The sequence below is a fragment of the Glycine max genome, chromosome 18, assembly GCF_000004515.6.
Source record: "Glycine max cultivar Williams 82 chromosome 18, Glycine_max_v4.0, whole genome shotgun sequence".
NCBI classification, from domain to species: Eukaryota; Viridiplantae; Streptophyta; class Magnoliopsida; order Fabales; family Fabaceae; genus Glycine; species Glycine max.
Window position 1 is genome coordinate 7,739,713 of NC_038254.2, and position 27,875 is coordinate 7,767,587.

Genomic DNA, 27,875 nt, shown 5'->3' on the forward strand with positions numbered 1-27,875 from the left:
TTTAACCCCCAATTTGATTATATTACGGAACACTATAACATGGGATTCCCCCCCCCCCCCATGAAAAATTATTACTCCGTAGATTTAACTCTAGGAGAAACATAAAATCAAAGGAAAAAGGATGCCTATAGAACCAACATTCAATATGTCATCTCTTTTGTTAAACATAGGAAGTATTGACCCCAACTACTTCCAAATTACATAGAACAATGGACTTCTGCTGTTATAAGAGACTATAAGGTGAACCATGAAAACATGTATCCAATAGTCAAGACATGATAGCAAGAGCTGAAACATATCTAGGAGACATAGCTAGAGCTGCTGGGAATCTTTCAAAGAAACCTTCCTGAACAAATCAAAACAAATCTAGTAGACCCAGTCCAAACATCCACAATTTTGTAGCCTAATACAAAAATTTTATAGCCCAATCTGTAAATGATGGAAATACCATCAGACAAAAAATTTACCTGGGAAACCTACAAAGACTCTCTATAAGCTATTTTGGCAAGATAAAAGAATTTACCCAAGATTAAAGATTACCTAATGTATGCCTCCATAGCAGGAGGATTTACAGATAGTTCTTTAGGAGAAAAATTATTTTTAAAACTACCGGGTAAGTTAGGACAAAAAATTAGAGACAGTTGGAACGATGACCAAATTGACCTAGCCATGAACAATTTAACTGTCAGAATTCAACACATAATGAAAGTAATGGAAGAAACATGTACCAACATAGCCATTAATAAACAAATAAAAATGGTTGATTCAGAGATCTGTAAATAGATATACACTCCTCAACAATATCATAAAGAAATTAGGAGAAAAGACCTAGTACAAACCTCTAGTAAAAACCTTCCAGGAAAAAGAACCACCGAAGGTATTCAATTAAAGCCTCTAACTCCAAAAACCTACTCTCAACAAAGAGAGACATGTTAGAAAACTTAGGATAACAAAACATACACAAAGCAACTAGAATGTTATGCTTGTCACCAACCAGGACATTACTCCAGAGATTGTCCAAATAAAACCAATCTGTTTACAAGACAAGCAGAACTGATAAAAAGCTGTAGGATGAATCTTATTCCCATAGATGAAAAGTCTCTACGATTCAAAATATATTCAATGTTAGTTGGTCTGACTATACTCTGAGAAGAAGAGCTTAATAAAGATTATAAAATCTTAAACGAATTCACTAGAAATGAGTATACAAATCTATACCCAGTAGATGATAAATACAATCAGTATGGAGAAATCCTTGATAATTTGGGATACAGTTTAATGTTTAAAACAAATTAAATGATTGTGAACATGAAATACAATTCCACATAGGACCAGATCATAAGAATGTCATTTCTGTAAAAGATATCCCCAAAAACGTTAAGAGCTCACTGTAGTTATGCTACAAGAACTTTGTAAAACTTGCGTACAAACTGTTTAAAAATGAATTTCCTGATTCCAAGAAGGAAAATGATTCTGGAAATAAAATATGAATAATCGGATTTCCACCTGGAGATCAGGTTAAATCAAATAGAAAAAATAGTAGATTTTCTTTACGAAAATTTTGAAAAAGTAAAAATCCAAACTTTTCTGTGAACATACTAGTGGGCTTATGGCACTACAAAACAAAATTGCATCCCATAATTTGCAATAAAGTGAAAAAAAAGCCTGCAAATTTTGGTTAAAATAAAATTTCCTAAAATAAATAAATTTAACCAAACAGAAATAATTCTGCAAGCCTTGGTAGATACTGGTTGTTCTTTTACTTCTATATGCCAAAGTGTTGTACCCCAGCAAATTTGCTTCAAAAGTAATATAATAACCAAAACTAGAACAATGTCTGGAGACATAATAACAAATGATACAGAAACACGACATTTCACCATTCAATTATCCACAAATTGTGAAAATTTTGGTAATAAAATTTTTATAAATAAAGCAGATGTTGTAAACTTACGACCCGCTAAAGAAAAAATGATTGTAGGACTCGATTTTATCATACATGATAATAGATCAATTACTATTACAGAGGATTATCTATTAATTTCCACAAACTCACAAATGTCACCTATAATAGATGAACTCACATCAGAGTTACGAGCAAAGCGTGGTGATGCCCCCACTAATTTAAATAAAAGTAATCAATGTCCTTGTGACACACCTGGTAGCTGTAAAATAAAAGAATCAAAAAATCATGGTAGGATAAACACTCTAGAAACATGTGACACATCCCATGATTCTTACTACGAAAGTATTTTGGAAAGCAAAAAAACGGAAACCGAGCTACAATATGAACTATCTATAGCAGATTCTGATTACAAATCTGTCAAAATTAACAAGATTATAACTTTTGATAATATACAACAGATTATAGACGGATTAAATAAAACTAGTATAATAGGAGAAGACCCTACAAAATATTGGGAAAAAGATCGTGTTATATGCAAATTATAAATCATAAACCCAGATATGATAATTAAAACCAAAGATATTCAGTATGGGAATTTCAAACAAGAGGAATGTAAAAGCCACATAAAAATCCTCTTGGATCTAAAAGTTATAGCACCTAGTACTAGCCCTCATAGAAGCCCTGCTTTCATTGTTAATAAACATTTAGAGCAAAAAAGAGGGAATACTAGAATGGTCTATAATTATAAAAGGCTTAATGATAACACCTACATAGATGGATACACTATTCCCTCTAAAGATGTGTTGATAAATAGGATACAAAAAACCAAGTGGTTTTCGAAATTTGATTTAAAATCAAGATTTCACCAAGTAAAAATGCATCCTGATTCAATAAAGTGGAATGCTTTTTCTTGTTCAGAAGGATTATTCGAATGGAAAGTAATGCCTTTCGGACTAAAAAATGCACCACAAATTTTTCAAAGAAAAATGGATAATATTTCTGGAAATTATAAAGAATTCACTTGTACGTATATAGATGACGTACTTGTCTTTTCAAAAACTAAAGAAGAACATTATTTACATCTTAAACAAATTCTTCATTTATTTGAAAAATTTGGATTGATTATTTCAAAGTCAAAAATGGAAATTTGTAAAACCCATATTTCTTTTCTAGGAACAGAAATTGGAAATGGAAAAATAAGGCTACAGCCTCATATCTCCCAAAAAATTCTTGGTTTCCCAGATAAAATGGAAGATATAAAAACCTTGAGAACTTTTCTAGGCCTGCTTAATTATGCAAGAAATTTTATCAAAGACCTAGGAAAATATACAACTCCTCTTTACAACAAAACATCTTTGACTGGATAGAGAAAATTTAATACGGAAGATATAAAACTAGTCCAAAGGACTTGCCATATCTATCCTTACCATTAGATTCTTACTATCTAGTTATAGAATGCGATGGTTGTGAAAAAGGATGGGGAGCCATCCTAAAGAAAAAGAAAAACAAATATGAAAAAAATTCATGATGAAGAAATTTGTAGGTATGCTTCAGGAAAATACCATACAAAACCACAGGAGAAGTCCATTGTTCTATGTAATTTGGAAGTAGTTGGGGGTCTATACTTCCTATGTTTAACAAAAGAGATGACATATTGAATGTTGGTTCTATAGGAATCCTTTTTCCTTTTGATTTTATGTTTTCTCCTAGAGTTAAATCTACCAGAGTAATAACTTTTTCACAGGGGGGGAGATCCCATGTTATAGTGTTCTGTAATATAATCAAATTAGGGGTTAAAGTTTGAGCTAGAAGCATCATTCATAAGACCTTTGTGGGTTTCAGGAAACGAGAGTATTGATTCTGTTTCATCAATTCCAGAATTTGTATCTAACATTTTTTTAAGTTTATTTCATTTTCATAAAATTTATTTAAATCAATCTTTGTAAGCAAATCTTCAATGTTATATGTATCAGAATTTTCTTTATCTATTGATGAAAATAATCTTTGTCTGAAAACATATTCGTCTTCTTCATCGGTGTCATCGAAATCTGTTTCATTATTTACAAAACTTTGTCCTTGACACTTTTTATCTTCTTCCCATTTTTCAACTGCTTTAAGAAGCTTTTGGGAAAGGTGAGTTTTTTCTAAGAAAGATATTCTAGTTTGTTTATGTTCCTCGTAAGGAAGGTATGATTCGAAATATGAACAATGCCATAAATTCATCATGGACATTCTAGAGGGTTCCATTTCCTCCTGCTATGGAGGCATACATTAGGTAATCTTGGGTAAATTCTTGGTTTAGTCAAGTTGAGGTCTAAATCAAATGATTATATTAAATAAAAATCAAGTTAAGTATATAATAAGGATACCCCAAAATTCAATATAAAAATAATTTTAAATCAATAAACATTTTTTTGAAGTACTTTATTATAAATGTTGAATGCAAACCAAACAAATGGCGCGACATTAACTGTATGTTTAGGTTCCCGCAGGTTGGGGTAAAGGTGCAACGAAAGTTGGTGGAACTGATGTATGCTAAAGGTTTGACACTTTCATATCAATCAAAGGAGGTTTGTAGAACTGAGGAAATCATCAACTTGATGACTGTTGATGCAGAAAGGATTGGTGAATTTTGTTGGTACATGCATGATCCATGGATGCGTGTTTTGATATATATATATATATATATATATATATATATATATATATATATATAGGTATTAATCTAAACATGCAAATGAATTTAAATGTCATATTAAGATCAAACAGCGAAAGCTAAATAGCACAAGCGTACCTTCAGCCATTGCAAATCAAACACGAAACGACGCAAGCACGAACCTGTAGTCAACTTTGTTTTTCCAGACCTTTACTCACTCTAAATAGATGGTGTATTTTTTCTGAATAGAGAAATAGGCTTGGTGATCCAAAACTGATAACACCCTATCCTATTTATAAAGTTTACCCATCACAGAGCTCAACCAATTTGTATCAGAACGTGGGTTTGAGGATAGAGACGTGAGTTTGTTACTGAACGTGGCAAAGATAAGGGTTGAACGTGGGAGGAAAATGGACCAGATTCAGAAAACAAATTCCCGAAAAAACTGCAACGGGAAAAACAGTTGAAACAAAACATGGGCCATCTGAAAATTCCATCATTCTCCCACTTGGTCCATTTAACTCAACATCAACCGTAACAAGAAACATAGTATATGAGTCATGGCGATAGGTCATCTGATGATGAGTAATATCTTCCATGTACCACAATATATCAAGTCTCTTAACACTAGCTCTCAACTTAACGAATAAACCATATGTTTATTCTAGATCTAAACTGAATGATTTTTCTCGAAATAAATAAATGTGTGCACAAATCCATATGAGAAAATATCTAACTGAATAAGAGTTTCATTAAAAATAACAAATGTACGTACAATGAAATTACATCATGGAACCAAGTCCCATTCATACTACATGATCCTTAAAATTCTTTGGTGGCATGCCTTTAGTTAAAGGATCAACAATCATTAACTCAGTGCTGACGTGTTCAATGATCACTTTCTTTTCTTTAACACGTTCGCTTATGGTTAAGTACTTGATGTCGATGTGCTTACTTCGACTTCCACTTCTGTTGTTTTTGGCCATAAACGCTGCAGCAGAGTTGTCAAAATACAATTTTAATGGCCTGGAAATAGAGTCCACAACTCTAAGGCCTGACATGAAACTCTTCAACCATACATCATGCGAGGTAGCCTCAAAACAGGAAACGAACTCAGCCACCATAGTGGAAGTAGCAGTTAAGGTTTGCTTGGCACTTCTCCAAGATACAACTCCACCGGCTAACATAAAAATATAACCAGATGTTGATCTTCGTGAATCAACGCAACCAACAAAGTCTGAATCGGAGTAGCCAATCACTTCCAAACAATCAGTCCGTCTATACATGAGCATGTAATCCTTTGTCCCTTGAAGATATCTCATCACTTTCTTTGCAACTTTCCAGTGGTCAATGCCTGGATTACTCTGATATCTTCCCAAAACTCCAACAACATATGCCATATCAGGTCTGGTGCAAATCTGAGCATAAATAAGGCTTCCAACAACTTAAGCATATGGAGTATTCTTCATGTATTCCCGCTCAAAATCATTTTTCAGGCACTGACTCAAAGCGAGTTTTTCACCCTTCACAATGGGAGCTATACTTGGAAAACAATCTTTCATGTTAAATCTCTCTAAAACTTTATTAATATAAGTCTCTTGAGAGAAACCCAAAATGCCTCGAGATCTTTCCATATGGATCTTAATGCCAATGACATAATATGCCTCTCCCATATCCTTCATATCAAAGTTCTTCGAGAGAAATTGTTTCACCTCATATAGCAAACTCCTATCATTAGTTGCAAGCAAAATGTCATCTACGTATAGCACAAGAAAACAAATCTTACTCGCACTGACCTTTTGGTATATACATTGATCCATGATGTTTTCTTCAAAGCCAAATGAAGTGATGACATCATGAAACTTTAGATACCATTGGCAAGAGGCTTGTTTCAAGCCATAGATTGATTTATTAAGCTTGCAAACTAAGTGCTCACCTTTAGTAGAGGATAATCCTTCAGGTTGTTTCATGTAAACCTCTTCCTCTAGATGACCATTAAGGAATGTTGTTTTCACATCCATTTGATGTAACTCAAAGTCAAAATGAGCTACTAATGTCATAATTACTCATTAAGAATCTTTCTTAGATACAGGAGAGAAAGTCTCTGTGTAATCAATTCCTTCTCTTTGAGTGAACCCTTTGGCAACAAGTCTTGCCTTATGTCTCTCAATGTTGTCTTGTGAGTCTTTCTTGGTTTTAAAAACCCATCTACATCCAATGACTTTTACACCACTAGGCAACTGTACGAGATCCTAGACTTGGTTAAACGCCGTCGACTCCATCTCATCTTTCATGGCATTGTGCCACAAGTTTGATTCTTTAGAACTCATGGCCTGTGAAAACGTTTTAGGATCATTTGTAGCTCCAATGTTGTAGTCCGATTCTTGCAGATACACTACATAATCACTGGGAATTTCTGACCTTTTGACTCTAGTAGATCTTCTTAATGTTGCCTCATCACTTTCTTGAGGAACTTGTTGCTCAACCGGTTGTTCAACATTATCTTGATATTCCTCATCAATAACTTGATCTATATGATTGTTTCCAATAATTTGTGGATTTTCAATCATTGGTTGTCTAACACCTGTTTGCACTTGAGGGGTGTGAATGACAATCAATCTATCACTTGAGCTAGAGGGTTGAGCTTCATAGTGATCTTTTTCAAAAGCAATGTCCTGAAATTGATTACTCCCACTAATCAAGTCATTCTTAAGAAATTTTGCGTTTCTTGATTCCACAATCCTATTGCTATGTAATGGACAATAGAATCTATACCCTTTGGACTTTTCAACATATCCAATAAAATACCCACTAATAGTCCTTGGGTCTAGTTTCTTCTCTTGTGGGTTATAAACTCTCATTTCAAATGGGCATCCCCAAACGCGTATATGTCACAAACTCAGTTTCCAACCTTTGAATAACTCGAAAGGTGTCTTTAAGACATCCTTGGTTGGAACTCGGTTTAATATATACACAGTCGTCTTTAATTCTTCAATCCACAAGAATTGAGGAAGTTTTCTATTACTTCTCATACTTCTTACCATGTCCGTTAAAGTTTGATTTCTTCTTTCTGCCACACCATTCTGATCTGGAGAACCAGGCATAGTGTACTGGGCAACAATCCTATGTTCTTGAAGAAACTTTGCAAACAGACCAGGTGCTTGTCCATTCTCCGTGTATCTACCATAGTACTTTCTACCTCGATCAGATCTCACGATCTTAATTTGCTTTCCACATTGTTTCTCAACTTCAACCTTAAAAATTTTAAAGGCATCCAAAGCTTCATCCTTAGTACGAAGTAAGTAGAGATACATATATCGTGAATAATCGTCTATAAAGGTGATAAAATATTTTGGACTACTTGCATCCATATCTGGACAACAAATATTTGTATGTATGATTTCTAATAGGTTTGAGCTCTTCTTTGCACCCTTTTTAGACTTGTTAGTTTGTTTACTCTTAATGCAATCCACACAAGTCTCGAAATTAGCAAAATCCAAATTACTAAGTACTCCTTCATTTAAAAATCTCTTAATTCTCTCGATAGAGATGTGTCCTAATCTACGATGCCACAACATAGAGGATTCCTCATTCACCATATCGTTTAACCCCAGCGGTAACATGCATAGAATTATAAACAGCATCATTTTGCAATTCAATATAGTAAAGACCATCGAGTAATGCACCAGAACCAATAGTTCTAGATTTATTAATTAAAGTAAAACCAGAATCCAAAAAATTAAAAGAAAAACCCAATGGCGCAATTCTTGATACAGAAACCAAATTCTTAGAAAAACTTGGAACATAAAAAGTCTTTTCTAAACGTAAAATGAAACCGCTGCTTAAAACCAAATTGCATGTCCCAATGGACTCCACAAGTGAGCTCATCTTGCCTCCTGAATAGATGTGTTGCTCACTTTCCACTGGCCTCCTTAGGTTTTCCATACCCTGAAAGGTATTAGAAACATGGATTGTAGAACCAGAATCAATCTACCATGTGTTATGATTAATACTAACCATATTAGATTCATAACAAACAAAAGCAAATGGAGTACCTTTCTTGTCCATCCAACTTTTAAACTTTAAACAGTCTTTCTTCATGTGCCCTTTCTTCTTGCAAAAGAAATACTTGGACTCTTTCTTTATGAGTGGCTGAGCAGGAATCTTGCCCTTTTTTTTGGGCTGATCCCCTTTCTTCTTTCCATGAACAGTTAAGTTCACCCTTTCGCCCTCTTCCATAATTAACCTTTCCTCTTCTTGAACACACATGGTCATCAACTAATTAATTGACCATTTGTCTTTATTTGTGTTATAAAAGATTTTGAAAGGAGCATATTGCAAGGGTAGAGTACGCAAAATATAGTGTACTAGGAAAGAATCAGACATGGTAACCTCCAAGGCTTTTAGTTGAGCCATTATATCCCTCATGTGCATGATGTGATGACGTACATCCCTTATCCCTTAGAGCTTTAAGGATGAGAACTGCATTATAAAGGTGCTGGCAAGGGCCTTATCAAATGTAATAAACTAATTATCAATGGCCTTCAAAAGATCCTTGACCTTTTCATGCTGATCGATGGAACTACGGATACTAACAGATATATTAGTCTTTATGAACATTACGGACAAACATTAGATCTCTCCCACTTTTCATAAAGATCGACAGCGTCTGGAGCGCTAGTTTCAGTAATGCCTGGCGACTTGTCTTTCCTAATAGCATAGTCAATATTCATCCAGCCTAAATGAAGGAGAATTCTCTCCCTCCAAACCTTATAATTGCCCCCTTTCAATTCAGGAATGTCACACTTAATATCAGAAATGTTTGCAGATTGATTAACTGCAAAATTCAATAATACATTCTCATTATTCATAATTTGAGACTCAATAAATTGTCATGTTTTACCAATGTAAAATATGTATTAGTTCATGAACTAGTGACATACAACTTGCCTGTGGGCCAAAGTCCTACTCAATTAGATTCATACTTATGATAAAACTATCAAATTATGTTTCCTTTTCTCAATTCCTGAGGGTAAATTAAGAAATATAACCTGATATTTTGTCCTCATTAATCATACAAACATAACAAAATTTTTGTGGGTATATTTTATCATGTTAAATATGATTAATCACAACCAATGTTTTTAAAAGTGATTTTTTTATACTTAATATATAAACGTAATCAATTAAAGATGTGGTGGCTATTCTTTAATTAATTAAATCATATTAATCACTTAAAATTAATTCTTAGTAAGAGCTAAATATTTACATAATATTCCAAATAATGTAAATAAATTGAATAACATTGCATAAAAATATTCAAGATAACTTCGCATGTATAAAATCATAAAATCATACACAAAAAACTTCAAAAGTAAATAAATAATATATGCATATGATTATCCAATATTTGAAACCATATAAGCTCTTAACCATTAAATTTTAATGTGCATAAATTATTTAGCTTAATATTGCATGCTTAAATACCAAAATAAACATACAATTAATCTTAATAAATAATTCAAACACACTAAAAGCCATTGCAGATCAAACAAAAGAAGCTAAATAGCACAAGCATACCTCCAGCCATTGCAGATAACACGAAGCGGCGCAAGCACAAACCCTTAGTCAGCTTTATTTTTCCAGACCTTTACTCACTCTAAATAGATGGTGTATTTTTCTAAATAGAGAAGTAGGCTTGGTGATCCAAAACTGAGAACACCCTATTCTATTTATAGAGTCTGCTCATCACAGGGCTCTCAACCAATTTGTATTAGAAAGTGGGTTTAAGGATAGGGACGTGAGTTTGTTACTGGACATGACAAAGATAAGGGTTGAACGTGGGAGGAAAATAAACCAGATTCAGAAAACAAATTCCCCAAAAAACTGCAACTAAAAAAACAGTTGAAACACAACGTGGGCCATCCGAAAATTCCATCATGATTTGCAAGTTGCTTTGGCCTTGTTAATTCTATATAGAAGTGTAGGGGTTGCTTCAATAGCTTCTCTTGCTGCCATGCCACAGTAATTGTGATGTTACTAAACCTTCCTGTGTCGTCATTGCAAGAAAAGTTCCAAGGCAAGGTAATGGAGTTCAAAGATAAAAGAATGAAGGCTACGTTTGAGATTCTGAATAATATCAGGATTCTAAAACTGCAAGCGTGGGAGATGAAGTTCTTGTCAAAGATTATTCAGCTTAGGAAGACTGAGGAGATATGGCTAAAGAAATTTCTAGCTGGTACAGCAATTATTAAGTTTCTCTTCAATAACGCCCCGACTTTTATTACTGGTTACATTTGGTGCCTGTGCTCTTATTGGAATCCCACTTGAATCTGGGAAGGTCTTATCTGCACTTGCAACATTCAAAATTCTTCAAATGCCCATCTACGGTCTTCCTGACACAATTTCAATGATTGCACAAACTAAAGTTTCCCTTGAAAGGATTGCATCATTTCTTCGTCTAGAAGAGTTGCAGACTGATGTAGTAGAAAAGCTTCCATGGGGTAGTTCTGATAAGGCAATTGAATTAGTAGATGGATATTTCTCTTGGGACTTATCTTCCATTAATACAACAGTGAAAAACATAAATCTCGCAATTTTTCATGGTATGAGGGTTGCTGTATGTGCTACTGTTGGGTCAGACAAGTCTAGTTTACTTTCTTGTATAATAGGGGAAGTACCAAAGATATCGGGAACGCTGAAGATATGTGGAACCAAGGCTTATGTTTCTCAATCACCATGGACACAGGGTGGCAAGATAGAAGACAACATATTATTTGGTAAAGAGATGGACAGGGAAAAGCATAAGTTTTCAGATTGCAAGCAACTATTGGATGACTGTGGCAACACCTGTTTCATCAACTGCAGAACCTGATATGAGAAGTTTTACACTTATGGTTGTATATGCTGCTTTTGCAATTGGAAGTTCCATTTTCACCTTTACCAGATCATTTCTTGTTGTGATAGCTGGATAGAAGACAGCCACTGTGCTCTTCAATGAAATGCATTTGTGTTTTTTCGAGCACCAATATCATTTTTTGATGTCATCCCAAGTGGTCGAATCCTTAATAGAGTATGTTGTAGTATGTTGATAATTCTTTGTCGGTTTAATTTGAAGAGACAACTTCTTTACCTGATATATGGCTTAGTGCATTGTTTTTGAAAGTTATATTTCTCTTTTTATTTCCAAATTACCATATTGAATGTAATAATTGTCTTAATCTGAGTTTTGCTTATTTTTGCAGGCTTCAACAGACCAAAGCGCACTGGATATGAAAATTGCAAATATATTATGGGCAATTACCCTCAATCTAGTTCAACTCTTGGGAAATGTTGAGATGTCTCAAGCTGCATGGCAGGTGTTTATAGTATTGATTCCTGTCATGGCAGCATGCATATATATGGTACCAGGTAGTTTTATGGATAATGTCTAGCATATATTATTTGAAAACACTAACAGCAGATGTCAACAAATGTACGAAAAAGCTGAAATGCGCGAAAGCAATTTCGTAATATCCGCACGAAGGTACAAATGAATTTGACATTTTGACTGATATTGTGCTAACAATATCATCATTATATGGGCTAACAGTGTGATTCAATAAATGCAGCGATACTGTTCTGCATCAGCAAGAGAACTGGCTCGATTAGTTGGTACAAGCCAAGCTCCAGTTATACAACATTATTCTGAAACAATTTCCCGATCAACAACCATAAGAAGTTTTGAGCAAGAATCAAGATTTAATGACATAAATATGAAATTGATAGACAGATATTCCCAGCCCAAATTATACAGTGCTACTGCAATGGCATGACTGATTTTAAGATTGGATATTTTATCAACTCTAACATTTGCCTACTGTTTGGTTTTCTTGATATCTTTGCCAAATTCAATGACTGCTCCTGGTGAGAGTACTTCAAAGGACATACATTCACTACTCATAGTTTACTCCTTGTGACACCAAGCACAAAATTCATTTTTCATTCCAATTTTTTTCTTCTTCAAGGAATTGCAGGATTGGCTGTGACATATGGACTTAATCTAAATGCGGTACAAACTAAAGCAATCTTGTTTCTTTGCAATTTGGAGAACAAAATTATATCTGTTGAAAGAATGCTCCAGTACATGCACATCCCTCTCCTTGTAATAAAAGACAACCAACCGGATTATTCTTGGCCATCATTTGGAGAAGTTCATATCCAGGATTTAGAGGTACATTTCAAAGATTATTCATTTGTTGCATTATGAATTAAAGGTTACAGTTACATTTTCTTGTTACAAGTCTATCCTGGTTTTTATAGGGCATATATCCTTAATGAGGAAGTGTGTGATGCAGGTTCGATAAGCTCCTCACTTGCCTATTGTTTTACGAGTTACTTTTGCTGCTAGAGCGAAAACTGGTTCTTGTGCAAACACTTTTCCGACTTATTGAACCTGTTGCTGCACAAATATTGATAGTAACATTAACACTTTGTTATAAGTTAATCATTTATAAAAGATACAAAGTGATTTTAAATATTTTATTACTCTTTCTTTTCTTATTTATAAGACCCAATTAAAAAAAATAACATATAAGATAAAAAAAAATTACAGGATAAAAAATATAAGAAGCACAGTAAAAAGAAAAAGTTATAACACAAAGTAGGAAGAAAAACAACAATGAAAAAAAAAAACTTATGATCTTGTGGAAGCCAAAAAAGTATATCAAAAACTAAATATAATTGTCAAATAAAAGAAAGTAAAAAATGAATAGAATTTTGACTTTTAGAGAAAATATTGTTTATAAAAAATATTAAAATATTAAAGAGAACTTAGAATAAAAAAAGAGAAGACCATATATGGACCTTCTGGGGGATAGCCCCTATAGGTCCCCCAACTCCCTCTGCCTTTGCTTCTACCCGAGGGCTAATCTCTGTCTGATCCAAGGTAATCTTTCTACATGTCTCTTTCCTATGCCCTAGAGAAATTATCTACCTAATATCCTCCCTTGGCCTGTAGGTCTTGCCAAAGGTTAGAACTATGCATAATGCATGGTATTTCACTAATGGGTAATGGCTTCGGCCTTCCAAAAGGACCTCATTTGCCCTTCACCTAAGTTACTCAGGAAAAGCCCAAAGTCAATCCCAGAAAATAGTGAAACTTCATAGGAATTTTCATTGAGAGGTATATTAACTTTCTTAACACTAATTTGTCTCATTTCCTTCAGAGGTGCATTTCATACACTTCTATGCAACTAGCCAAAAAAATTGTCTTTCAATCATCTCAAACTACCCTTTTTTTTTATCTTTATATGTGTACTTGATTTTTTAACCACCTATTAGTCTCAATTTAAAAATAGAATTATATATTAATTTAATAATTTATTATAAATATAAAATAATTTTTATATTTAAAAATATTTCTACTATGAATTTTAATTATTATATATTATAACTTTTTAAAAAAATTACTTGTTATGAATTAAAAGTATATAGGCCATTCGTGATCATGTAAATGTAATTTTCAATACTTAAACATGACTTAATTAATTATTAGACTATTTTTTTTCTTAATAGCAGTTTTGGTCCCTCAAGTATGGTAATCGTACAATTTTAGTCCCTCAAATTTTAAGTGTGTCAATTGGGTTCCACAAATTTCCTAATCGTGTGATTTTATTCCCTAGGTTTTAATTGTGCCAATCAGATCCCTCAAGTATTGCAAATGAACACTTTTAGTCCCCCAAATATGGTAATTGTGCAATTTTTATCCCTAAAATATAGTTCCAATCATAAATTATAAAATTTAAGAGACTAAAATCATACAAATTAAGATACATAGGGAGCAATTGTCACAGTTGAAATCTAGGGAACTATAATGGCACATTTGCATTGAGGACCTAATTGACACAATTTGAACTTAAGGGACTAAAATCACATAATTATAATTCTTAAATATGTATATTAAAAATGTAATTTAGCCTGATTTTATTAGTTATTAAATTAAAAATAATTTTGAAAGTTTAAAAAATAATAAACTATTAAAATAAATTACTACTAAAAATATTAAAATGAACAACAAATCAATTTAGTTTAATTCAAATTTAATATTATACTCAATCAAATTCAAACACATTATCATTATAAATATAAAATTCAATGGTTATACACTAATAATATAAAACAACTTATCATATACAATCACAAATTATTATTAATATGACTTTTAAGTAATTATTATAAAAATTAACAAACTTATCATATATAATGAGTTATTATTAAATGATAATGTAAAATTATTTTACACAATGAATTTATAACCTAACCTATTTTTTCATAAATATATAGTCTCTTGAATAGTTCAAAAACAAAAGGTCCCTTCGATTTTGTGGGGTCCCTTAAATATAAAATGGACTCACATACAAAAACACAAATAAATCTAGTAGGATAGAAGGGAAGGACCCTTTCATCATGTGGATTGTGGCTGTTTGACATTGGATTTATACGACTTTAATTTTTAAGATATGATATTGTCCCATTAGGTGGTTTGTGTTCTCCTCTCCTAATCAAATTAAACTGTTCCACCACAAACCAACTTTTTGTGCCTTAGCCAACTTGCATGGTGCATGTTTCCATGGTCCCCAACCAACAAAATCTGAGTTTCAGAATCTCAAGGATCCAACAGTTATACAAATTCAACTGGGCCTCACTTCCTTATTTCAATTTTTCTCCCTAGAGGCACAACAAAAATCTACGTTTGTGCCATACACATGTTGCCGACCTGTGCATATGATCAAGTCCTAAATTTAGGACATTGGTGATTCCGAAATATTATCTATTTATTAATATATATAAAATTGTTTAACTTTTTTTAGAAAAATAAATAAATTGAAGGGTGTTTTGGTAACTGGGGTAGTTCAAGAAGCAGTTATGGACTACGAGAGTTAAGCAAAATAATTTGCCTGATATCTGTGATTTGTTAACAGCTGTTGTGTGACTTTCAAAAATGGGTATAAAGAAGGCCAAATATAGATAAGTCAGCACAGTGAATGAGTCACATAACTGAGAGTGTAAGTGTGCGAGTGTTGGTCACTGGCTTTAACTGCTCAGAGAGAGATAGTATAATCCATTGGGTGTTGGCCTCTATTTGGATTCTGGACTTTTTCAAAAGCATTCCCTAAGTTTATGATGATATGGCTCTCTGAATTTGATGTGAAGCTCTGGGATTTGTAGGAGAGAGAAAAAAGGTTTTGAAAAGATCTATGCCTTGAAGCACTTGCAGATTGTTAATCTCCTTCTGTTGTTTGATGGGTATGAACCTTGCTAGATTTTAATTATTAATTATTCATTATTCATATGCTTTCCTTCTTTTTCTTTTCGGGGGAGGGGTTGTTGTTGATCGGATGAGGATTCTCTGCATTGAGAGACAGGAGAATCTCAAACCTTAATTTTATTTTTTATCTTTTTACAAAATTAATATATATAAGAAAAAAAAAATTCAGCCTCTGTCATGACTTGTGACAAAACTCACTACAGGCAATCAAGGTCCTAAATCAAATTTGGAAACCTAGTATGATAGCACATGTTTTTACTTGCAAATGATATAGCTAGTTTTCAACTTTTAATAACTTTTTACCTTTTTGGGCATTTGATTGTTTCTCAAGCTATTTAATATTCATTTCCAAATTAGGAAAAAAAATCATTTATGCTCTGTATTGAAATACATTCTTTTTTTTTTGAAGAAAATCTAGAGTAGCATGAAGTTTGTCTTTCTTGTCTAAGAGGCTGCATCTATGTCATGATAGGCTGACAGTTGCTTATAACTGCATTCATGGACTAGCTAGGATAACTTTTGGTTGAAGAACATCACTATTGTTTTGTTTTATGGGATTTATTGAATCTTTGATCATCTGGTTCTTTTTTTTCATATACTTTTGCCATTTGTATCATTTATTAGATTGGATTTTTAATTTCTTCTTCTTACGTTATGACTTCTTTTATTTTTATTATTTTTAAATTATGCTCAATCTGCAATTGTGTATCTCTATGCCTATTTTCTCAACAGTGCTTGTTCATTTCTGTTAAGGTTGTTTTGACTTCTTGCAGTGACGAAAAGCTATGGATATTTCGGAGTACACGAGGATTGTTTTTGATAAACTTCAAAGATTTGAGCCTGAGCATACTACAAAGATCATAGGGTATCTCCTTCTCCAAGACCATGGTGAGCAAGAGATGGTGAAGTTGGCTTCACTGCCAGACCATTTAATTCGTGGCGTGGCTTACAAGGCGAGAACTGAGCTTCAAAGGCTGGCTGCTAGATCAGCCATTCAGCCAATTTCACTTCCCATCAACTCTCAACAATGTTTAAACCATTTGTCAGTAATCTCCCCTACTTCGGTAATCACCCCTGGCACTCCTACTTCACCAGCAAGCTTCCAGGTTCAATCTCCCTATTGGGATCCTCAATCTGCTAGCAATACTAATGCAGAATTCATGGCACTGGGTTATTTGGATTCTATCTCAGAATTTCAAAAGCAGACCCCTTTGTTCAGTTTAGATAATCATATGGATACTATGAATTCCGGGACTGCTGGGATTGCTAATGATTACTATGGCTTAGATGCTTCATCAGTTAGTAATTTGGGTGGCAAAAATGGTAGAAGGTTTGAATTTCCAGTCAAGACCTGTCACTATTTCAACAAAGGTTTTTGTAAGCATGGAAATAGTTGTAGATATTATCATGAACATGGCGTCCCTGATATGTTCTCTCACATGTATGGAAATGATACTTTTAATGATGATCCGGTGATTTCACCTGGGTCACTAGCACAATTAGAGTCAGAAATTGTTGAACTCCTGAAACTAAAAAAAGGCGGTTCAATATCAATTGCTTCCCTTCCAATGGCATACTATGAGAGGTACAAAAAAGTGCTGCAAGCAGAAGGCTACCTGACTGAGAGCCAGAGACATGGTAAGTCTGGCTACAGTTTGACAAAACTTCTTGCACGGTTGAAAAATAGTATTCGGCTAATTGACAGGTGAAGACTTTGAATTTTAATATGTATTCTTATGTTATAAATTTATTGAATATTTCTTAAATTTTCCTTTTGCAATGGTTGATTAGCAGGCCTCATGGGCAGCATTCAGTTGTTCTGGCAGAAGATGCTCCAAAGTTCAACGGAAAGGTAGATTATGGTAAATACATCAGTGCATCACGACAAATATACCTGACATTTCCGGCTGACAGCACTTTTAGCGAGGGTGATGTTTCATACTACTTTAGGTAAACGAATGTAACTATAAATGAATGACTCAAACTTCTTTGTAGTTAATTTTGAGATGAAATATTCAAATTGCTTTAACATGTTTTCCTGTGTAGCACTTTTGGGAAAGTTGAAGATGTAAGGATTCCGAGCCAAGAGAGAAGGATGTTTGGATTTGTGACATTAAATGATCCTGAAACTGTTAAAGTAATTTTGGATAAGGGAAATCCCCATTATGTTTGTGAATCTCGGGTTCTTGTGAAACCTTATAAGGAGAAGCCAAAATTTATGCCCAGGTGAATTCCTTGTCTGTTCTTCCTTTTGCCAATGAAACTTCATTGCTTGCACTGAAAGCTTGAAAAGGACTGTAAAATATCATTAGAGAAATGTTAGTTGCACAACAATTCATACAACATGTTTACAACCAAGAGAGAGAAAGAGATAGATGAGAGAGAAGAGTGAGATGTAATAAATGCTATGATGGAGAGAGATAGATACTAAATGTTGTTGTATGAGTTGTTGTATGAATAACACAACTCTTATAGTTAATCTTGACATGAAGATTTTCCATGTCTTGAGTTTAGCATCATAGTTCCTCAAAGATATTAGCCTCAAGCACAAAGCATGTGGAGTTGTGGTTAGTGGATGATTATTTGAAGTCTCACTCACCTATTCACTTTTACTGTCTATATCTTTTATGTCGTAAAATGAGACATTGACTAATGCTATTACCATGAATCAGTATTTACATCTTATGATCTTAGTAGCTGCTGAAGGCTGAAGCACCTTTTAACAAGACTCTGCCTTTACCATTAATGTTGTTTTCTTATATGATTTTCAATTCGGATGCAGGAAGCACTCAGATAGAATCGAGCACTCTGCTTATTATTCACCACACTATGTAGACATTGACACTGAACCCACCTCAAGTGAGCATGATATTCTTGGAACCTGGATTTTTCTTCTCCCAGTCATGTATCAGTTCTATGAATATGATATGCATATGCTCTTCTTTCAGTCTGTTTCCTTTTGTGTAAGAAGCCTTTGTACTAATACACAATTTTTATAGTTCCAAGAAGTTTCAGGAACCCTCGATTTCTTAGGAGGCTGCTCATTGAAAAGCAAGAGGAGGCAGCCTTTGAATTTCAGAGACGACGATTTGCAGAGCTGCAAATGGCCCAAAAATCATTGTCCACATCACCCCATTTAGGCTTCAACACAGACGGGTTTAAAGTTTCAGATGGTGGGTTGTAATATCATGGATTGCATTTTTGCATGACCAGTTTCATTACATTTGTTTGCCTATCCTCAGTTCCTCACTACTATAATCTTTTTCATCTTTCATGCAGAACATTTCAATGTCCAGTCTGCAGAATCTCACAGTCATGCACTGAATGACAAAGCAGGATATACAGATAACAATTGCACTGATGAGGACAGGTATGGATCATTATCTAATAGATTTCTCTTGAACCACAACAATCTCTAGCACACCTAATCTTCAATAAATAGATTAAATCTGATCGTTGTTACATACCTGCCACACATTCTGATATTCTTTTAATCCCTTGCTCAAACCTCCTTAAACATCTGTTCCTAAATATTATTAACTACAGAGAATTTCGTTAAACATGTCTTTCCTCTGATGATTTTGCCAAGAATTTCACATCATTCTTCTTTGTTTTACTCATTCATAGTGGATGATGTATAGTTTTCAAACAAGTCTGATGGTGGCTGCACTTTATCCCTCAACACAGTTCAATTTTTCTAACTAATCACTTCAAAAAAATATTGTATGCAGCAATCAAGGACTGAATCTCCCAGACAGCCCATTTGCATTTCCAGTAGATAGTGGATTTTGAGCAGTTATGTAGTTTCAGAAACACATAAGAAGACTAGAAGAGAAATATAGAGTTAAAAGTAGCTCCAGGCCAAAGGCAATAACTCTAGTTTCATACATAATGCACTTTCGTTGATCTCTTTTTTCAACTAGCTCACCAGTTTAGTCAAAGTGGCAAGTACATAAAAAAGCTGAAGACTACTCTTCGCAACTGAATTGGTGGAATTAACAATAACAACGTAGTGACACATGTAAGAAGTTTATAGTTTTTTTTTAATCACAGAAAGATGACGAGGTTTTGGTTTCTAGCATATGACAGTATGAGTAACCAATTACTCTCTAAGAACAATTAATAATTTATACATTACAAGTATTTGGTATTCTGTACCTGCTTTTGGATGGTTGATTCTATGTCACTGTCATGATTAAATGCTAGGAGTTCTCTAGATTTATTAAGCAGAACATTAATGCTATCCAAAAAGGACAAAACCACTTTACCTATTTTGTTCATTTCTTGATGCCCAAGAAAATATTTGTTTATTTTTATTAAGTTTATTTTGTTATATTCATAATTTAAGTAGGCAGAGCTTGTATATATTGCTGTAAGTTTGTAGTTTCAAACTTCGTTTCATCAAGGATACCTGTGTAAATTGACTGGGATCTTCCCATCAAAGGTGTTGATTTGATATACCCACCAAAAGTCATAATGAACCAAGTGACAGAGCAAAACGATGGTTAGATATGAAAGAATGATATTTTTGTTTAGACAAATACAAATATCACGACATGAATGATTATAATAAGAAATTGAAACGTGCAACTGAACTTAATTATTTAAGAATTGTAAGCATTTGTAAGAAGTGTGTACTAATATACCATGCCATGTGCTAGCTGTTACAATGTTATTACCTATTAATAGTATTATTAAAAATGGTTAAATTGAAGGGAACAAAAACTAGAAGTGTGATTTAGTGGTAGTAGAGAGTCCTTAAACCAAATCGTTTCTGCCAATCATCTTCAAGTGGTTGTAATCCTGTGCTTGAAGGAATTAACATTGAATATGATGGATATGTGTGGATTTAAAAGCAATGCACGGACAGATAGCAAATTTACGTTAAATGAAGGAATAAGTAACATAATAGTGCCAATGAATGAACAAGAATGAAGAATTTATCTAGTAATGTTACAATCTTATTGGAAAGCTGGGTGATGATTAATGAATTGTTCTAAGATACATGCTATATGGCTTGTAGTCCCAGAAACGATCAAATTAAAGCATATATTTTGTAAAATTACAAATGAAAAGGAAATAACAGATACAAGTTTACCTGCAGGGTTTTCTTGATTGATGGAATCATAGCATATATTAAATGATTGTATTGATTAGCAATCAATTATATAAGCATTTCTTGACAAATACTCCATCTCATTTTATTTGTCATTTAAGGTAATGCACGTCTTAAGAAAACAATTCATTATATCAATTCTCAGGATAAAATAATTATAGTAGACTATAATATCTTTCATAAATGAGCAACTACATTATACGGTTGTAGTTATATACTCATTTTGTTTCAAGCTATATGACGTTTTAGAAAAAAGAAATTATTCTAAAATAAATGTGGTTTTACAAATTTAAACTGCATTAAATACTTTTTTCAATATTAACTTTAATCAATACATAGTAGAGATAGTATATAGAAAAAATAAATGAGTCATTAATTAGAGAAATAAATAATATATTAAAAAATTACCAAATATTTTATATGTAAAAATCTTAAACCTCATATTTTGGAATGTCGGGAGTATCTATCGGGGCATTTATTTCTTGACACTGTTATTGGAAAGAAGTAATTAGTACTTTTTTATATTCTAAAGTCACAAATAATCTGAGACAGAAATATTCTAAAAGTGGTAAATAAAATGAGACCAAGGAAGTATTTTTAGGACCAGTCATCACTTGATAACATATAGAAGAAGGGGCAAGACTTTTAGGGCTTCATCTTCATATATCTAAGGAGATATACGTGAACCTTGAAGCATTTATCCACAGTGTGGTTCATCAAACCACAATGTGGTACAAGTAGGCCTGTCCTTTTTCTAGTTCTAGAGGCATGAATCTTTATCTGGTCTTGAATTGAAAGATTTCATAGCAAAGAAAAGTTATGATGCAGACTGAAGAAGAGGATCCTACCTCTCGGTTGTTTTCAGCATGTACTATTAGAAGAAGTGATGATTGAGAGAACTCCTTGTTCAGCTCCATTTAAGAGCATCTAACTTGGAGCATGTGAGAACTTGTTCAAGTCCATTAAAAATGCAAAAATTAGGAATGATAATAGGTAGGGTCCTATGATATTCATTTGTATTCCTGCCACGTTGGTAATAATTTTAATTTTCATTCCCATACCCGTTAGATATCTATATATTCATACTCACATCCGCTATCCGAAGTTTACTTATGCATAAGGTTAATAATAATACATTGATAAAAAAAAATAATAAAAAAATTACTACAATTAAAGTAAAAATTCATTCTTACTAATCCAAACATAACATTAAAAAGATACACACATAATATTAAAAGCAAGCAAATGTCCAAACTCGAGTCATAAATAAAAAAATTACAAAGATAATCATTCAACATAGTGATTTTTAAAGTTAATATTCTAATTGCTTAACAAAAATTCTAATTAAGGGGTTATGATTTTTTACTCTCTGACAGTGATATTGTTAGAGATTAGAGACTTAGAGAAATAATCATAAAAAATAAAATTATTTTTTAGGCTTAGGTTTATGAGTTTTTTTTTCACTTATATACTATTTAATTTTATCATTTCTATTCAATGCGAGACTCCACCCCCATTCATACTTCAATAATTATTGATAAAGGATTTGAGACAGGTGCACAGGTAATGAAATTTAACCAACTTTGTATAACTAAAAAGTTGTAACAACTAAAATTGTTAACATGTATATGACATGAATTTGTTAACATAATCTTCTCAAAACATCAAAATCCTACAAAAGATAGACTCAAAGTTATATCAAACTAGAAAGTCAAACTTGCATAAAACTAAAATAAGAGGACCAAAGAATGGAATTATTGAGTAACTATCACCTTAATTATTCCCTTTATTACAAAACTATTGAACACCAATTAAGAAACTATATGAGAGAGCTTCTCAATAAATTAAAATTAATTCTCATTAGTTGACCATTAGTTAATTTATAAATATCATCTCATCTTTTAGAGAAATTATATGAGAGAGCTTTAACAAATTAACTAATGTAAAACTTATTTTAGTTTATAAAAAAGTTCATTTAATTTTTTTTCTTATTATTTTCTCTTTTAAAAATACTTCTAAATGAACTTAGCAAAATAGAGTCTAATTATTCTTTCATTTAGTTTACGATTCAAGATTTAATTGTTAGTATTTTCATTAAGATATGAAGACGGGGTGTTGCTAGGTGCACCCAACATTATTACTGGTGCACCCAGCACTTAAGATGAAATGACAAAAATACCTTTGATCCGTAAGCCTTTTACGGATGAAGTTGATCCGTAAGGCTTCTACGGATGAAGTTGATCCGTGTTGTTCCGTAAAAAGCTTACGGATCAAGTTGATCTGTAAGTGTATGCTTAATATCAACATACGGATCAACTTGATCCGTAAGCGTATGCTTAATATCAACATACGGACCACCCTCATGCATATCTATCACAAATATGAAAAAAATACAGGGACAGTTTTGATATTTTAAAAAATTGCTGGATGCATCAGCAATAATACTAGGTGCACCTAAAATTTGATTGCATTAGCCCATGTAATAGTGGGTAGGGACCAAGCTGGGCCTCTTTGAACTGTTTGGTTTAACATAAAAGAGTGAAGATTTACTAAAAAACAATAATAACATTTTCTTGCCTACTTTATCCAATTTCATGCATAATGATCTGTGAAAGGCGTGTGGGGTTACGAATATGCTACTTATTCTAAATTGGTGTTGATGTTTTTTATAGTTGCTTTTAAAAATAAACCATAAAATTACAATTATTTACTTAACGCGATTATAATTTTAGTATAAAATTACGTTTGAGAGTATGACTTGTAGAAAAAGTTTATCTCATTTTTAATAAAGTAAAGTACGTATCAACGGATACAGTGTTTTTTTGGTTAAGAATTCGAGTATAGCAGAATAACGGGGACAAAGATAATAGTTAGGTTATCAAAGTTCAAAGATATAATTAAATAATTAATCACACACTATATAGTACAGGAACCCGTTCCAGTGGAAGTCACTGGACATATCGTAGTTGGAGCAGAAGTTATTATTATGTAATATAAAATTATAAATATCCATTGTCACCCACGTCACATCCTTTGATGATTTTCTCTTTAAATAGCTTTTTTCATTTAACTTTTATGTGACAATATTTAATATTCGTAATTATTGGAGCATCTGGGAAGGTTCTGATCAGTCAACATTTCAACGTTAAAAAAGTTTTTAAAGAATCAAAGTCTCAAGTTTGACATTTAAAAATCATTCAAATACGTATAAAATACTGAAGAGAATCTAGAAATATTAGTATTGGATTTTCGTATTTATTTTCATTGAAAAATAAAAATAATGTTAAAAATATATTTATTTGAATTTTAGAAAATATTTTCTTTAAAGATATTTTAAAAACAAGTACAAAATTAAAAACAAAATATTGATTTTCAATATTTTCTTGAAAATGGAAACGGGAATTGTTGACATGGGATGATTCATGAGTTTTTTATAATTGTCAATTTTATTTATCTTTTTTATGCTTTTTGAGGCAATTACTTACTCTTCCTTTGATTTAGAACGCTTGTTTAGTCTTTTTGATTGCAATTATTTTGATTAAGTCGGCTTAGATATAACTTACTTTTCTAAATTCTTAATAATTTATTAGCTTTTACATTTTTTTAATAGGGTAATAACTAGAAGAAGGAAGTGGCCTTTTGGGAAACCTTTTTTGAAGTCTTGCTTTTTTTTTTTTTTTGTTTATCAATAATTTAAGATGGGTTTTGTCACTGATCGCAGGTAACCCACAGAGAAATCTCCTCTATAGGAATTATGCTTCATGTTACTTAACACGTGCTTATTGTGATCAATCCAAAGAGTACCTTTTTATATATATATATATTACAAGCTAGATTGTGCTTAGCATGAGAATATTTGCGCTTAGCATGATAATGAAGACCTAACACTTAATGAGAGCAAGACAAAAGAATAATGAGCTATCGACAAGAAACATATTCTCTTAAGGTTATGAGTGGCAGCTAGAAGATCTCTCATGGCTCCTTCATCTTCCTTCTTCCTTTCATCGCCTTTTTTAGCTCTACACATGTTTATGGAGAGCTAAACTCACTATTGTTAGACTTGGATGTACTAAGCTAAATTTCTTGCACTTTTTATGAGTTATTAATCTCAGTTTATGCTTCATTAATGTTTATCTGCTATACTTAATGTTTGTTATGGTTTGGGATGGTCATCAAGTTAGTTTATATGAATTAAATTTATGAAAATAATATTAATAACACATTTTTTTGAATACATTTTCTATTATTTGTTAAAAATTATTGAAAAATATGAAATTTGGTATTCATATTTATTATTTAATAAGTCTCTCATAATCTTATAATTTTTAATAAATTTAAATCAATGATAAAATGTGTGCTAAAAAAGAATATTAAATAGTTTATTATTAACACTTATTATTTTATAATGACTCATGATATGATGAGTTATAGTAATCCAATCCACTCATTTTAGTAACTTTACTTAACTTCAAACAAAACTATAATTAGAAAGTCGAGAGACAATTGCTTGGATACTTCTACCAAAAGGAAGCGACACAACTGTGAAAACAACAATCTTTTGATCAAAAGGGAATATTTTTTTCTTCAAAATTACTAAATGGAAATAGTTTTTTTGAAAAATACACGAAAGGAGTAAATTGTAAAATCCACCATGACTTTACACCCAAAAGTCATAAAAGTCCATTGGCTACTACATTTAAATGGTCCGCTAAGAATAATTAAAAAAAATGCAAAAGTCGGAAAATATTTTACCACTTTTGGGTGTGAAGTCTATTTTTTTTTTTAACTTACACCCAATTGATCGAGTATTTTTTTTAAGAAAAAAAATTACTCATTTAGTAATTTAAAAAAAAAATTACCCCTTTAATCAAAAAGCCAAAAACAACATATCATAGTCCCAAGTTTTCATCTTGAGAATTAAATTAAAATATAAAAAAATAGACGATGAAATACAAATATATCTGAAGGATAAAACATTAGAAAATGCAAGCAAATACACCTTAACATGAAGATACATTGTAAATAAACTACTACTTTTCAGTTTTCACTTCCATATATCTGGTTTGTCCTCTTTTAAAATCTGCCGCATCATCAGTCACAATGATAAAACCAAAACCTATAACTTGACTTTGATTGAAGAGTAGAAGAGATTGAAGACTGCATATCCGGTCACTGTCTTTTAATTTGAATCTTTTGAAAACCCACTTCAATAGTAAGGCTCCATTCTAATAAGTAGAACAAATAGAATAGTTTTCATTCCCCCAACCCCTTTTTTTCCCTTAATTTTGCAGTCAAGAAGTTCCACAGTCGTGATCTAAGGGTTGATTTTTATTTTCTTAATATATTTTATTAATTAATTTTGTAAGCGATTAAAAAAAATTAAGGATACATATTATCCACTTGTCTTCGATCTGACTGGCAATCCACACATACCTTATTTTGCTATCTTCAGGTTATACTGTTCTCATCTAATAAGCATGATTAGAATTAGTCATTCTCTCATTATAATAATTTATAAATATTGAGTTACACTATATATCTGGTAGAGTAGGAAGCAAAAGACAAACTACATTGAGTTTTTATATATGTGTAAAAATTTAAAATTAATTGACACTAATTATTTTAATTCTTGATTTTAACATAATATGTTATTTAAAACGCATAAATATAAAATATTATCAAATAAGGAATGATTCAAGATATATAGTATTATAGATACCGAGAATTATATTAATAAAATATTAAAAATTATTAAATGGTGTAATTTACATATGATCATATTATTTATATTATCCTATGAATTCAATTGAAATGTAACCCTATTAATTAATACTTGTGTAATATTCTGATAGATTAAAACATAAAATAATAAGTAAAATCCATCATAATTAAGACTTAAATATTAATTTTAATTTTGTATATATATTTTTCTCTTATAACATGACATTAGGCATTTCTTGTTTATTAATTAACATCCAATTCAAAAGCATGAGAGGAATTCTCCACTTTCATGCTGAAAGGTGAACTAGTGACATCCACTATAAAAGTAATAAGGGTCTTTTTATTCTGGACCAAAACTCAAGTTTCATCGTGTAATAATCCAAGCACTCATAAGGAAAAACAGCTGTCATTTGTAAAATATCCATATAGATCAAATGCAGATTTTCAGTTCATTCTATACGTTGCAAGTTGGTGGGTACTTTTATTTATCATTTTGTGATTGACTCACGTATTGGTTACATAATTTCCCAGTGTTGAAGTCAACATCTGCTTTTCGTCAATATTTATTCTCTAGAAACCATCAATTCCTAGGACATGGACATTATAAAATACTAGTATTTTTTTTCCTATGAGTACACTCAATTAACATTTCAAATATATTTAATTTGTATTTAGTCAACTTTTAAACATTATATTAGCGTCAGAATTGCACGATTTTTTTTAACAGCAGAATAACATGATATTATAATTTTGAAGTTATAAGAATATTAAATACCAAACCCATTACACACGCAAACAAGTCAATTTGCTAAGCATAGATGATTCCTTATAAATCATGTCACTATATAATTAATGTCATATTTGAGAAACTCCATTAATTGCCATTCAACTTCAGTGCTCATCAAATCTGCATACTGAATCTGCAAACTTAAATTCTTAGTTGTTGTTTTTTCAGCTTGTTGGTGTAAGTCTTCTCATAATATTAATTGATCAGGACCCGCGCCATCACATGGAATATTTCATGTTTTTATATATGTCACTAATTAAGACAAAGTCCTTGTGAATCGAGCAGAAAAATTAGACTTTACAGACGAATTCCCATAATGATAGCGTTGTACCTATGATGGTCACTCATTGCAAATACAAAGGGATATTCATTTTTTGTTAG

At 32.1% G+C, this 27,875-nt stretch overlaps 1 protein-coding gene and 1 pseudogene across 2 annotated transcripts; both read left to right on the forward strand.

Annotated features, from left to right (window-relative positions):
• The first annotated feature begins 4,380 nt into the window (after positions 1 to 4,380).
• LOC106796854 (ABC transporter C family member 3-like) lies at positions 4,381 to 12,994 on the forward strand (annotated as a pseudogene).
• A 2,585-nt stretch (positions 12,995 to 15,579) lies between these two features.
• Positions 15,580 to 19,869, forward strand: LOC100780955 (zinc finger CCCH domain-containing protein 18). Of its 2 annotated transcripts, none has more exons than XM_014770386.3 (8): positions 15,580 to 15,848; positions 16,644 to 17,575; positions 17,665 to 17,820; positions 17,917 to 18,096; positions 18,653 to 18,729; positions 18,870 to 19,043; positions 19,150 to 19,240; positions 19,602 to 19,869. In XM_014770386.3, the coding sequence occupies exons 2-8, from the start codon at positions 16,656 to 16,658 to the stop codon at positions 19,660 to 19,662; spliced, it is 1,659 nt and encodes a 552-aa protein (XP_014625872.1). In that variant the 5' UTR covers positions 15,580 to 15,848; positions 16,644 to 16,655; the 3' UTR covers positions 19,663 to 19,869. The 2 variants fall into 2 exon arrangements, with proteins under 2 accessions (XP_014625872.1, XP_040868043.1); XM_041012109.1 differs by lacking the exon at positions 15,580 to 15,848 and adding an exon at positions 16,306 to 16,450.
• The last annotated feature ends 8,006 nt before the right edge of the window (positions 19,870 to 27,875 follow it).